The sequence below is a fragment of the Lissotriton helveticus genome, chromosome 4_1 (genome assembly GCF_964261635.1).
Source record: "Lissotriton helveticus chromosome 4_1, aLisHel1.1, whole genome shotgun sequence".
In the NCBI taxonomy this organism is placed as follows: Eukaryota; Metazoa; Chordata; class Amphibia; order Caudata; family Salamandridae; genus Lissotriton; species Lissotriton helveticus.
The window spans coordinates 362575206-362590820 of record NC_136063.1 but is presented as its reverse complement, the minus strand read 5'-3'; the positions used below and the strand labels follow the sequence as shown (position 1 = coordinate 362590820).

The 15615-nt window shown below is 40.3% G+C and overlaps 1 protein-coding gene across 1 annotated transcript in view; it reads left to right on the top strand.

Moving 5' to 3' along the window:
* LOC144827999 (fibrocystin-L-like) overlaps positions 1–15615 on the top strand; it is a 1093512-nt gene that overhangs the window by 590386 nt on the left and 487511 nt on the right. The window contains exon 37 of the mRNA XM_078686146.1: positions 10916–11086. Coding sequence (XP_078542272.1) covers positions 10916–11086 — 171 coding nt within the window. The remainder of the gene's footprint in view (positions 1–10915; positions 11087–15615) is intronic.

Genomic DNA, 15615 nt, shown 5'->3' with positions numbered 1-15615 from the left:
GTCATGTTCTAATTTGCCATCATCACAATCAGGAAGTGGTAACAAAGTAGCAGGATTTAAAACAGCGCAACACCTTAATGTTATGTTCTCAGCCACAAGTATGAACTGCTCATACATGGTGAGGAAGCTGTTGGTAAGGTGCTGCCATGGATTTAAGACATGCAGGCAATGTTGTGGCTACTGGGTTTAGTGTGGCTTAAAAGTAGGCAATGTGTCTACAGGCATCTCCATGACTTTGTGTTAGCACTGAGACAGCGCAGCCCTTTGTCTCACTGTAGAATAGCAAAAACTCTTTATTGTAACCAGCCATTCCTAGTGCCAGGTGCAGCAGAGGCTTTCACTTAACTCTAGGAAGGCAACTAAACAGTCATTATCCCAAGGCACTGGATCGGACACATTCTTGTGCATCAGCCTCTGTATAGGGTTTGCCACTGGAGAAAAGTTGGGTATCTACTGCTTAAAGTAGCCCACCATTTCGAAAAACATCCTGACTTTCTTCTGTGTTGTTGGCGGATTCATTTGTATGCTAGCCGATATTCTTTTTTGTGACACCTTTCTTGTACCCCTCACTTTGTAATATCCTAAATATAGGAATTCTGTCAAACAGTACTGCAACTTATTTGGAAATTCCTCTCGTCCATTTTGACCTAAATGGTTCAACAAGGCGATAGTATCAGTCTTGCAAGCTTCTTGAGTGTCTGATGCAATCAGTAGGTCGTCAATATACTGCACCAATACTGAATTTCAGGGCATGATACAGGACACCAGATTCTTTTTCAAGATCGGTTTAAGAAAGATGGACTCTCCGTATACACTTGTACACCAAAATGCAAAGAGAAATTGACTGTCCTTATGCAACGGTACGGCGAAAAACGCCTGACCAAGGTCAATGACAGTGAACCATTCAGCTTTGCATGGAATTTAGAATAATGCAACAGCTGGATTCGGTAGTACGGGACAGCATGGGGTCACTATACTATTAATCTGTCCCAGGTCCTGCACTATGCAGTATTTTCCGATTGGCATCTTAAAACCCATAATAGACGATTTGTAGGGACTCCCCATAATCACCATCAAATACCCTGGTGGATCATTGTCTCAATCACCGGAGGAATACCAGCAATCATTTCAGGGGTCTGGTTAATTGCGATGTTCCCAGGTTCTTCACATTTGGATTACTTGTATGCGAACAGGCTCAACTCCTTTGATGAGTCTAATATCCTTTCCTGAAAATTCCAAACTTCCACCCTCACTGTATCTCTAAGATCCAACAGCAATTCTTCAACCGTCATCATTGGAAACAACATCACATTCAGATTCTGACTAGCTAATTTGAAAGCAATATTCTCATAATTTGTCTGAAGGTCTATATCCCTTGGTGTGCAAAAAATGGTGCAATTCAATTTACACAGCAAATCCCGTCCCAAGTAACACACAAGGCATGAATCACAAGCCACAAATTGATGATTCTCCTCAAAATACCCTATTTTCACAGTTACCTCTTCTGTCAAAGGACTAAACATATGCTTATTTTCTGCTCCTGGAACTTGGATTTTTCTACCCAAGAGGTTTAGAGTAGAGCGTGTAGCACTAGTATCAATCGAAAAGGATACTGTTGGCATCTACTTCAGCATCTATATATGGGCCACTCTGGTCTACCTCGAAGACTGTGCCAAGGGCACAGTCTTCCTCCCCTCTCAGGCACCAACAGGAGGATTAATCGAAGCTATAACCTTCTGTCGCTGTGAACACAGGAAACTGCTGAAATGGGTTATTGCTCTGAAAGGAATTCTGCTTCAAATTTGGTACTCAATTTGAATTAAATATAGGATTATTTGCAGTCTGCTGTGGGATCGAGGATTGTGGAACTTGCATCAATGAACCTGAAAGTGCACTTACATTTTGAAAGCATGGTCTCTGTACATTTTGTGATTGCATGGGGTTACCCTTCTGAGGGTGGACAAACCCTAAATTTTGTCCACGATTAGCTGAATTAAGACAAAAATCCTGCTTTTAAAGCCCCAATTTATTACAATTGTGACAAGGATTGTATTTCTTCAACGTGGCAACAACAGTCCTTGTACTTGAGTCAATGGGCACACCTCGACCTCTACCCTGTGTTTGGAAACCTCCACCAACTTGCATCGCAGAGCTCCATGCTGGAAAACTTCTTGCATAGGGGCCGCATTTCCCATAGAATGCTGATTCTAACTACCCCTCTGAGAGGCCTTCCTCTGCGCAATCATCAGCTTCTCATTGAGTTTCTTTTGCTTCATATTAATTTCATCATGACTTGGCATAACATAAAATCTATTCAACTGACTTATTCTGCCACCATATCAAATACTTTCGATTCATCATGCTAATTTCAGGCTTAACCCTGTCACAAACCTGGGCACAAACTGTCCCATATCCTTAGGTTCCAACATCTCCATCACGCTGCACTGCTTGAAAGCTGCAACAATCGCTCATAATATGTATGAATCGTCTCCTTAGGTTCTTGGGTCATTCTGTCAATTTTAACCCAATTGATATATTGAAAACTTACCTTAGGTTTCATGCACGTTTTCACCTTATTATGCTTTCTCATTACACTACCTGATGGACCATGCTTCTCTCCGGCTCCCTTTTAGGCTATACTGTGGATATTTTGCATTCAGTCCACACATCACTTGGAACAACAATATTCAGACAAAGTATTCAAGTCAGTCTAGAATACATTCTAAATTGTCACAAACTGATCAACCTGTTTATACTACTCCACAGGCTTTTCTCTAAGTCTCGGGAAGTCGCTTGTGAATGATGCATGATCACTTCTACTCCAAGGGGTATGCATGTAACTTCCGCTGGGTACTTTCTGGAAGGAGAAACTCGTAGCACTCACCCCGCTTTCCCCTGACGGAGGTGCTTCCCCCATAGATATTTTGGGACCCTTTCTCCTTGACCACTTGTCCTACCATTTATCCAGCATACTCTAAATCTGAATGCTCTGGATTAACTCCCGAATAAGCATTTTTAACCCAGGGAATTCTCATATTCTCTTTATCCTGATCAGAAAAAGAGAGTTGGTGGCTCCTTTGTAGGGCTTTTTTCCATTCTAAATGTATTTAATACTGTTTGGCTATGTCTGTTTGCTTATCATAGGGTTACTTAAGCAAGCCAGTTCAACACTTCCACTTATCATTTCATCCAGTTCAAGTTTCAGTTTTACTATATCCACCAGATGTACTTTCAATGTTGGCTTAATTGTTCCCTGACTCAATTTTGTACTTCCACTCCCTTTTGACATAGTGTTAAGAGCTGTCAACCATTTGTCCAATTCATGAACACCAGGATTATGTTATCCCTCAGAGATTTTAGGTATTGCTCCCTCTCTGGGTGTGCTACTGTTTGCATTCAGGGGTGGCTCCCATGCAATTGTGTCAATCTCTGGTAGTCCATGGACTGCCCTTAAAGGTCCAATTTCAGTTTGACTCATCGATGGATCAGCACTCGCACCACAAGGAAAACTTGCACTAATTGGAATCAAAGGAACACATCCTCCCACTCTTGAATTTGAAGGGGCATTCCCTGTAACCTGTGGTTCATTCGAAAGAGTACATTTATGTCTTGCATTTCCTACTTAATTTTGATTGTATGTAGGGACCACTGGACCAATAGTAACCAGAAGCATAAGGGCATCTTGAGCATTAAGAGCTGTGGAGGCACCAAGGGAACACATCCCAGTACTCCTTCCCATCATATTCTCATTTATATTCTCAAGTGTAGCCTCCATTGCATTGGAATTCACATTTCCTGGGGCTGTAGCCACTTCTGCATATCCACTCACATTAGTACCTCCCCCACCCATCATCTGAGGTTCATTGTATGTAGGTGGGAGTTCTGACAATAATACAGCTAAAGCAACACTATCACTGGCATCACTGTCACTATTCTCTGTTTAATCATGATGACAAAAAAAGAAAAAGAAAGAAAAAGCCTCAAAGTGCGAGCTCCTTCTTTCCTGAGTCCTGTGGCACGTCGATAAACAGGCAAATGTAATTTGTCATGGAATTACTAAATTTCCCAGGCCTTTTGTCAAATGCTATATGTGGATACGACTCTTCCGGCTGAATAACACTTGCACTCAAAGTAGATGTCTTGTGACCATATCAGGCAGACGTTTGTGCTGCACGTATTCTACTCTGAGAAAGTCCCAAAGCTTTGGAACAAAACGCATTGGCTATGCTTGTTCTATAACACTATTTGCGGAATCGGATAATAAAGAATGTTTACCTTATACGAGAGAAAGCAGTCTGTGAAATTGTGTCTTATATGACAAAATTATTGTGCTAATTGTTGCTTGGATAACTGTGTTGTCTTCTTCTGGTAACACGTATGCCATAAGAAATCCTCTATTGGGCCTCATGCCTCATTAAATACTAGTTTAGTTGTGCTTCTTATACCAATAGTTTTTGCTTTCCTTTCTGATGACAGCTTTGGCCCAGCAAGCTATCACTTCCTTATGAAAAGGATGAGCAACAGCACTGCCTTGTAAAAAAGCACAAGGCTCAATAATTGAGATTCCTTCCCAGGGACGGTCACAAGCATTAGAAAGCTCAATACAGGAGAAGAGTAGAAACCTTCAATCCGAAGCAAGCTCTCCCAATGAAGACAAAAAGCGTTTAACTGTTCGCAAGAGCTTGTATCAACTTGCCATGAAGTACACTACCTTCAAAGATAGATCCATTGGTTAGGATGAGATTAAAGGGTTTCAAGAGTTGTACAATAATTACAAGCTCTTTTGGCAACATATAACTTAGAATGTCACCCATAAAACCACCTAGGCTGTAAGAATAGGTTTTAGAGAGTATTAGAGAGGCCTAGCATCCTGTGCCACAAAAAGAGGAACAGGAAGTCTTAATAGAGTACTTGTAATGAGAAAATAGAATTCAGTTCACTAAAGGATGTTTGTGTCTGAACTCTATTGTCAGAAGGATACCCATTCCAAACCTTTGAGTCAAATATAAAACCAAATAGTATACCTCCTCACACAGATCGATCGACTTCCAAGGAAACAACTGGACAGCATCTGTCATGTCTTCTTGCAACAGCAGTCATGACTTATCAGTGGGGCTACCTTATAAAGATGGAAAAGAGGGAGATAGCATGCTGCTGCTGCTTTGATGGACATCAATTGTCCATGAACCAGGAGACTTAAAGTCAAACTCTATTTCATGACTTAATGCCTAGTCATGCTACCAGGGAACTTAATCCCATGGAAACAGATCATCAAAGAGATGTCTCTTCAACCCTTCCTCCCACCTGTCACATATCTTCATGAGCACGTGAGCAACTTCTAATGCAAAGCTGAAGCCCTCATCCCTCCTAGGAGACACTGGCCAAGAAACCAGTCCTAGCCTGTGTAGAAGTTCAAAGGCTCCAATAACCAGGTGCATTGGCCAAGCCAGGGAATTCAAGGCAGTTATCAGTCACTGTGATCTGAATGCTTTTTATGTGCTAGCCCACATCCTTGGGAAATCCAAAAAGGCTGGATCCATGTCAAATTTATGGGATATTTGCATAAGTGAAAAGTCAGAATATTTGTCTACGTGGAAAACATTTATTTATTCAGCGGTTATCTTTCAAATCTGGCTTAGAATTGATCCCACTAGACTTACATTGTGAATTTATGTTATCTATACTACACAGCATTGGGCATACAGGCACCTGTACACAATAGGACAGAATGAAAGTATTTTGGAAATATTTTCATATCTCGACAAGGCATTCATTTTTTCTATCATAAACATCCTAATTATGGCTGGAATGGGGCTAGGTTTTCACTGCCCTCAGAAAAACATTGTTATGTGCCTAAGGTAGGGCCTTGTAGCAATGTGGGCCGTTTTCTTAATCTGTCCCATTTCTGCACAATACCATTATTTGCTGTGACCTTTTTACACATATTTGCATCCATGACAATGTTGGATTCATTTCTCTGAAACTGCTTTCTTGTATATCTGGCTTCGTACAACATTATCACAATGCCGTGAACACAGAGTGGAAGGCCTTTACGCATGATGCACACATGTTGTTCTATCCTCATCCATGGGGTGACAGGGCTATCTACATATCCACAACAATGCTAATCTGTGTGTACATTGCAAGGATTCCTTTTACTACAAATAAAGAGGCACTTCCGGGGGTTATCGGAGGAGACACTTCAGCTGACACAGACGGTCCCTGCATGCTGAGGCTTCGCTAATATACAGCCTGACCTCTCTGTGGGGGTGTCCAATTTGTGGCCAAGAAGGAGACTTACATTCTATTGCACCAGTAATGGGGTCGGATCATCCCAAGTGGAAATTCTTTTCTCTACACCTACACACGCTCTAGACATACACAGCGTAGGGATTGCAAAGTAGGAGTACACCTGATTACTACCTTATTTTATATGACTGCATGTATACACTGGCTTGGCACCATGGTGGAACTGTATCTGCTATTTACTTTGGTGCTTGTAATCACTTTCATCTGCTACTGTCTACTGAGTATCTAAGCACATATATTGTATATAAGAATAACGTTGGTTCAATAAATATTTTGAAAACGTCCCATTGTGTATTCTCAACAAGAGTGCATGAGTGTCTGAGTGAAAGGGTTCTAGATCTGTTATCATGATCCCTGAGGGGTCAAGGTTGTCATGTTCAGTGGTTGTCATAAACCATTCGCTCCTTGTTTGACTTAGGGGGGTTTTGGTGGCCCTGTGAGCTAGCTGGTCTGTAGGACAATGCACAGGCTCTATGGAGTAGCGGGAACTACACAACATGGCACCACCACCGTTGGTTGAGTCCTTGTTTTATGGATAAAACTGAGTAGTTCAATTGTGCCTTACCAGGGATTCCTACTCACCTCCAAACTGGAGACCCGCGTGGTGGTAGGGAAATCCAGCTAAGCTAAGTAAGTATACCCTATGTATTCACTGTAGGTTGTCCAAGCTTGTAAGATAAACTTCCCACATTGCTCTAACCCTATCTCCGTAAAATGAATTTCCTTTTTCTTCAAAAAATTTATGCAAATGACAACAAGGTTGAAGAAGGAGCTATATACATAGCAGAGAACTGCAGATATGCAGTTACTCTCAAATTATTTAACTATGGTCTCCCGGCTAAGGGTGGAGATGTTACCTTTGTGGTTGAGGCACACGAAGCATTCAGGACAGAGGTATTTTATTCCTGAGTGAAATTCACAGCTGTAAATGATTGTTCAAAAATGTTTCATGCCTACTTTGAAGATGAAACACCGAAGTAATACACTCCACATGAAGAACTAGAATTTCCTCTCTCTTTCCAAGAGCATATAAATTGATTTAAAGGTGCCCTCCCACACACCGCAGAAAACGTGAGACTCGGTCCACTAACAAAAGAGGTAGCGACATGGCCGGTTTTAGCTGCTAACACACCGCATCCACACATTGCTAATTTAACTGCAGCAGAAATGCCTACACTATACAGAGATTTATTACAAATTTACAGAATTGTACGCTTGGTATTATAACATTAACAGTTAGCCCTGCTTGGACAGCTCAAGCCACACAACCACAATTGGCCACAATTGGACCAGTATCACTCCACAAACACTGAATGCAGGTATGGGAAAAATTCCCACACATCTGGGGCAAATTCTGTTCCTGATAACACAAAAAACATGATGATCTCAAGTCATAGAGGTTGAAACGCCGTTAACCCTGCAGCGCCATTTGCGGCACTCTATTGGTCAAGTTGTAAACAATGAAATCTTGTATATAACTGTAAATACGGTATATTGTTCATCACAGATTACTTTCTCACTTTGCACCGCCGCACGTTGTTTTATAATCACTTTTGTCACTCCGCCATTTATTCCCCTACAGTTTGACAGTACACTTTTGGTTGATATGGTTACTACAATTTAATTGTGCTATTGTGCTTCATTATATGAATAACAATTTTGTACTATACCTTGGTCTCTATTGTTCCTTTTTCCTTCTGCTATGTGATTTATTTACGTCTTCATCTGTCTGTTTACGTAACATTCCGGTTGAGACACTGTATTATTGCTATAACTAGTACCCGGTCTCACCTGGGTCAACGGGTTTTCTCCTGTTGTGTTCATTCGCTGTTCATACCAGAACACATGATTTCCCTTAACTTGCTATTTTTACTTGATATATTGAAGCAGCTTATGAATGAGTATGGGAAGCACTTGCCCTGGACTCTAGGATGAAATTGATGGGCAGTTTTGCTGCAGTATCTACAATTATGTTAGGTGACATAAAAGGGGGGGCAGCTGCATTAGCTATACACCAACGCTTGAGGGATTTCACTACTGCACAATAAGAACCAGAATTACCAAAAATTATTGAAGAAACGTATTCTACGCTAGGCAGAGATCATTTGGGAGCCAGGCCTGGGAAATCACAACTTAAGAATGATTCTGAAAAGGATATCTCCAGCAAGCAACCCTATTCTTTGATGAAGAAGAAGGAATAAGCAAAAAAATAAAGACAAACAAAGATCATTGGGTGGGTCTCTTCAGCGGAAAGCCTCTGAAAAATTATACAATCTTATAAAGTGACAATCTTAGAAAGCCCGACAGGTATAAGGATACTGATACACGTTCCTCTCGTTCCTTTCAGGAGTCATCCGATACACATTCAGAGAAAGATGGATGAGGTATTTACAGAGTGAGATAACTACCTCCTATTCTGAGTTCTGAGTACTCTTAAGAAAAGGGAGTATTACATGAGGAACTGGTGTGTTCCACACCATAATCTGCATGTATTGGAAAATGCAGGACATTTCTGCCCTAGTTAATACCATCAGGGTTTCCCTACCAACATTCAAATGGGAATAATCGTTTTAGAGTGTAGGCAGTGTTTGCCCCATTACGATCCCTCCACAAGCAGGAGTACGCTCAAGGATTAGAATGCATCCACATACTCAAAATGTAAATGTAAATGTTTATGAGCTTGTGAAGCGCACTGCTACCCGTCCATAGGTCTCCTGGCGCTGTATAACTCTGGGGAACCCGTCCTAGCTTTCCCTGTGGGATGGTCCCTTGCTGGGAGTCCCCAAGGTGAAGACAGGCATCCCCGGAATTGGTGGGGCTGTTGTGGAGATTAGGCAAGCTAATGCCCAGAGTTGCCGAGTGGAAACCCTGATTAGAGTAAACACCGAAGCGAGAATTATCGAGTCCGCTGACCAAGGTCCACGACTCTGCTCTCAGGCCTGCCGCCTCTAACCAGTGAGCCACACTACTCCACAGGGGAATAGATTCCTAGGCCATGATTGCAGATGGGCTAGACAGTTCTAACTGCTGTGCAAATAAATTGAAGTGATTAGCAGGTGAAATAAAGTTGACACCCTTGTTGTATTCCACTTTAGGTGTCCGTATACAGGTTTTTCCCAATACATGTCCTTATATAGGCACAAATTGCATTGCCCTTATATAGGCATCAGATTCCAGTCCTTATTTAGGGATCACTCATGCTATCCAAATACAGGCACGGTCACCTACATCTGTCCACCCCAATGTCACAACGAGTTCTTAGAGATCATACCCTTAAGCTGTTGGGAGTTTCCCTAGTCCAGGATTATTGATTTCTCCAAGAACTCATTTATTGGGCATGAACCAATATTCTCTAAGGGTTCCTTCCTGATATCTTCCTCTGCCCGTCAATGCTAACATTCCTAGCCACCTAACAGGTATAAATATACCATCCCTTGCTACGGCAAGTAACGAGGAGACCTCCACTTTAGAGGAGCCCGTGTCCCGGCCTGACGCACAGACCAGAGGCTGTCATCCCTGCTCGCACAGAATCTAGCTTCCAGTGTTCTGACTTACTTTGTGGGGTGTTAGAGTTCGAGACCCAGGAAATAGATTCCCAACTCTCTCATTCTCAAGGTGTGGAGCTGACTAGAACCTAGAGGGACTCTAGGCATACAAACTTAGCACACAAAAATAGCATACTTGACTTGGCATTCTATAGCATACCATACTATAGAATACATCACCTACTTCTCACCTTGTACTACACTTAGGTTCGGTATACTGTGGTAGAACTAGAGAAGCATCTCATGAGTACTCGCATTTTTAGCTTATGTTATTTATGTATGTGAATATGTGTCATAGCTAAAAGACAATGCTATTGCAGTATTATTTCTTTCTACTGCTTACGCTGTACATAATCTATCCCGCATACTGTCTTATGATTGTAACAGCTCATATCTCTTACACGAGAAATAAGACTGTTCAACAAATCCTTTTTATTGAAACACCCGTCTATTCTTTCTGTGTAACTCTGAAGAAACTAAGCATGCACAATTAGCTGAGTGAAACTGTTATCTACTGTTTCCATGATTCTGACAGTGTTCCGATTCTAAAGGGAAACAAGTTGTCAAATGTATTTGGTTGCCCGAAACTACTCCCTTCTTGCTTACAAGGAGTTTCTATTGGCCTCTGAGTTAGCTAGCGCACAAAGTAATTAAGTTTAATTAACTCGAAAGGGGCATACTGACCTCAGTCCTATGCAATACCAATGCATAGGACTGAATATTCCAATGCGCAGAGCCTATTAGGGAAATAGGAACTACACTACACCCTTATCACACACGGACCTGGCTAACCTCCTAGGAGGCAGTGAAATTTACACTTGATAAATACCAAATTCCAGAATCAGGTTTTACTGAGTTTGATAATCATTTCCCATCGCCTCTGGAGCACCTCCTATTTTGGGCTGTTTGCTATCCTTACACTGGTGGGTATATATGCAGCAGGTAGGTGTATATTTAAGAGAAATGGAAGAAACACATTATCACTCAATCAAGCTTTGTGCATGCAAATGGCATTTTCATGTTGACATGTGCTCAATTTTGAACTCACAATCATTTTTCAGGTTCATATTCATACCAGTTCACATCGCCAGGAGTGTACTACTACAGCAGCGGCAGTGTAAGTAATGCCAACAGCTTTTCTCTGCAAGGGAGAATCACAGTGCTGCCACTGCCTGACAGAAAAGCTCAGCTGCATGTTCGTGTCGGGGGACAGGAGGCTCTACATAATCCAGGTAATTCTGATTTAAAAGGTCCCATTATCCCATCCTCAACTTCAAGACAGGTGAATATTTCATATATGTGATACAACATTATCTTAATTTATTATTCTGTTAGAAATGAGTTGCCTTGTTCATCAATCATTGGGGGATAGCTTCTATTTCAAGAAAGAGACACAATTTGGTGCCTTGCTTTTAGCATAGCATTTTAGTGGCTGTTTGTTGATAGCGTTAATGTCATCAGCTTAGGGGACCTGCATATCACCGATAGCTAGACGCAGTGCAAGTAGTTCTTCCAGTCATTTGAATTTCACAAGTTCCCATTAATAGAATAATGGCACCAGCCTGTGCCTGCGTTTGTATACTACAGGTATGCCTTCCAGGACAAGCACATTTAGCAAGGCTTGCTTTTTAAAATGTTTTGCAGTCTTCCTAATGCCTCACTATAAAGAGATTAAAAACATACTACCAAAGATGCATTATTTTTGTTTAGTGATTCAAAAGGGTAGGGATGGGACAAATGTTTCACTGACAGAATATCGACGCCCAAAATATCCACATACACAAATATCAAGTCCTAAATATCGATGTCAAAAATTTTGACATCCTATATTTATAATGGTAAGTATAAAAATATAAAAGAACACTATTGATGTAAAAATAAAAGGTGTTCAAAATATCGATTTTTTATTTATAGAAAAATTTATAATAAATATATAAAATTATAAAATGACCTCAAAAAAGTATTTAGATGTAATATACATTTAAAGAAATATAAGAAATACACTTGATAAAAAAATCTAAGCCTGCACATATACAATGTAATATATATATCTATATATATATTCCACAGCAGCTTTCCTCAAAGAAAATACTCGCACTCAGAGTATGCCACAGTTTATTTAGCAAATGCTACGCGTTTCGACAGCAAAAGTCGTGTTGGTCACACAACTTGCTATTGTTACAGAAAGTGTATACATAGGTTCTAGACACCAAAAAAGGACTGGTTGTTTGGTAAATGGTGTCAGGATTAACTTGGCGGCCATCTTGGAATGGTGTACAAATAATCATGATAATGGACATATATTCGTTGTTGGGCATATATAATCATTATATCAGTTAGATCCCCATATTGCTTCTACTGTTTGTGAAGAAAATAAGGCTGTATATAAACATATTCGCCGAAATATACATTATTTACATTTTCCATTTGAATCGACATAGTGTCACATTTACCATGGTGCAGGGAAAAGACATCATCTATGATAATATATATGCTGAGTAGTATACGGCATAGTGCCAATACATAATATAAATACGTCCATTATGACTGTATATATACGTATCGGATGGACAGAATTGTACTTGTTAATAACCTAAACACTCTTCCTTATAACGCATAAGAAAAGAGAAGTGAAAGAGAAAAAAGTGTGCACAAAAATCTTATCTGACACCAGGACCAACAGAAGAAAAGGATAGGTTATCCCTGAACGGATGAGACAGTCCACCACTTAAGTAACCCTTCCTTTCTTCCTGTAGAAGAAATAAAGATATATTAGAAAAGATTCCAGACTCAATAATCAAAAATTACCCACTAAGTGAATCTTAAAAAGACATATGATGTACTATTAATACATGGTGAACAATCTTATTCATAAAACTATGTCTAAATGGCATGATAACATGGTTTGCACTGGAACAGCTCATTTACAGTAAGCCTAATAACAGACAATGTAATTAATCCCGCATATGTGAGGCTAGTTCCTCATCAAGATTGTGCCCTTTGGGGTATTCGGTTTCGAGATCAATTATCCATTTTGATTCCCGTTTGCGTAATGCCAAAGTTCTATTCCCGGCCCATGGGCCAATATGAACTTGTTCCAATGCAAAGAAACTTAACAAATTGCTGTTGGATAGATGGAAAAGCTCAAAATGTATTGCTATAGGATAATGTGGGTCTTTGTTGTTTATAGCCCGCATGTGTTCGAGCACTCTTTTCTTGGTTGTTAAGGTAGTACTCCCAACGTACCTCATCTTACATGGACACATTAATACATACACACAGTAAGTAGAACTGCATGTTAGAAATTGATCAATCTTTTTAGGTGAACTATATCCAGGGACAGAGACAGTTTTAACCATATTGCTGTTCCGGCAGGCTTTGCAGTGCCCGCAGGGATAAAAGCCTTTCAGTTGATGTTCACTGTCTGGTCTTCTGGATGTAATGTCATTATGTACAATAATATCTCTGATGCTCCTCCCCTTTCTATATGTTACAGTGGGTCTTCGGGGCATCATGGAGCCAATAATGGGATCACTAGTTAGTACATCCCATTTGTCAGCTAGTATTTTAGAGATTTGTCTGGAATTGCTGTTATAGGTAAGTATCACCCTGGTGACATTCTCTGATTCCTTATCACTGATCTTACTTTTTTCCTCTTCTTTTTGATTGAGCAGTGAGTTTCGATCTACAGTTTTCACACGATTTATGGCTCTAGTCAGTACCCATTCTGGGTATCCACGCCCTCTAAATCTCTTAGTCATGATATCCATTTCATGTTCAAAGGCGGCGGTACTGCTACAATTTCTTCTCGCCCTCAGCAGCTCACCATAAGGAATACTCAATTTCAGAGTATCCGGATGGCTGCTGAGGGCGTGAAGAAGTGTGTTTCCCGCCGTCACCTTCCTAAAGAGGCTAGTTTTTAGGATGCTATTTTCAGATGTGACTAGAAGATCCAAAAATTCAACCAATTTATTGCTGATATGGCTGATAAGTCTTATATTGTAAGCATTGGTGTTTAGGATATTAATAAACTCCAATGCTTGTACTTCGCTGCCCGACCAGATTAAAAACAAATCATCAATATATCGGAGCCACACTTTTACCTTAGAAAAGTAAAAGTTCAAAGTGTGGTCCGATCTGATCTCCTCCTCCCACTTGCCCAGGAAGAGGTTGGCAAAACGTGGGGTAAAACATGTGCCCATAGCTGTGCCAAGGTTCTGTTGGAAGAGAGTGCCATTAAACATAAAAATATTGCCAGTCAAACATAATGACATCATATCTAACAACATTCTAGTGTGTTCCAAATACTGTATAGATCTTCTTTGTAGGTAATGATAACTTGCCTGTACACCATCACTATGGTTAATAATAGGGTACAGGGAGCTAACATCCATAGTAATTAGTAAGTTGGTTGTTTCCCAAGTCACTTCTTGCAATTTACATATAAAGTCTGTACTGTCTTTTACATAGGATGGTAGTCCAATAACGTATTCTCTCAGAAAAAAATCAACGTACTTAGAGACATTTTCTAAAGCGCTCCCTATAGAAGACACAATAGGTCTCCCTGGTGGAATAGCGGAGTTCTTATGGATCCTTGGTAGGAGATATAATATTGATAACTTGGGGTAATCCCTTTTTAAGAAACAGTACTCCTCCCACGTTATACAGCATTTCTGTTCCCATTGTTTAAGTTTCTCCCAAATATCGATAATGCTGGCATTGTATACATCCATGTTGACCTGAATGTAAAATTCTTTGTCATCAAGCTGTCTCTGTGCTTCAGTTAGATATAGTTCTTTTGTCCAGGGAACAATATTCCCTCCTTTATCCGCTGGGCGAATAATAATATCAGTATCATTTGCCAGATGTTTAAGAAATTCCCTTTGATCTAGAGACAAGTTAAAATAGACTTTTTTGATAGCTTTACGCTTCAGTTTGCGCAATGCTTGAGTCACCACGTCCTGAAAGGTGTCTATATTATCATGGGGTAAGTTAGGATAAAAAACAGATCGTGGTTTGAATTTCGTTGATGGAATTCGATCTGTAGTAGTACCTAAATCCCAGTCGTTTTCCATTGTTGCATTGTAGTCTTCATCCCTAGCTAAGTCTTGCATATTGCAAATTGCTACTGCATCTCCGATGTTCAAATTAGGGAAAGTACAGGCAATATCGCTTTCTTCAGGTTGTCTTGTTTCATGATTTTGTTTGTACAGAAAATGCCATTTCTTTAGTTTTACCTTTCTCACGAATTTATATAAGTCTATTCGCATATCTGCATAGTTAAATACTTCTGAGGGACAGAAAATTAGTCCTAGACAAAGAGTACATTTCTCAGTAAATGTTAGTTGTCTTTTGCTCAAATTTACCATAGTTTGATATACCATATCAGGATCCATTACTCCTTGTTTTGTGAGCCTCTTGTCCTGGTTCCCATGGGCTCCTTTGTATTTTTCTTTGATCTGCTTTGCTTTCTTCGTTTCCGTCTTTGTTTCCACAAGCTTTTCCTCTCATCGGTGGTGACTGGGGCATTGATCTCGGTACTTGACGGCCCCTTCGCAGGACCCTAAATTCATCTAAACAATTCGCCCGTCTTGATGGTAAAGGCCTTTCCGAGATTGAGCTAACTGTAGAAACTGAGAGGTCGGTGTCTGACCCACTCATTTCTACAGCTGAAGTGTTGTTAGATGTCATAATTCCTGCTTCTGTTTGTTTCGCTGGCGGTAGTACATAATAAAGATAGTCATATTTATGGCTATACGTA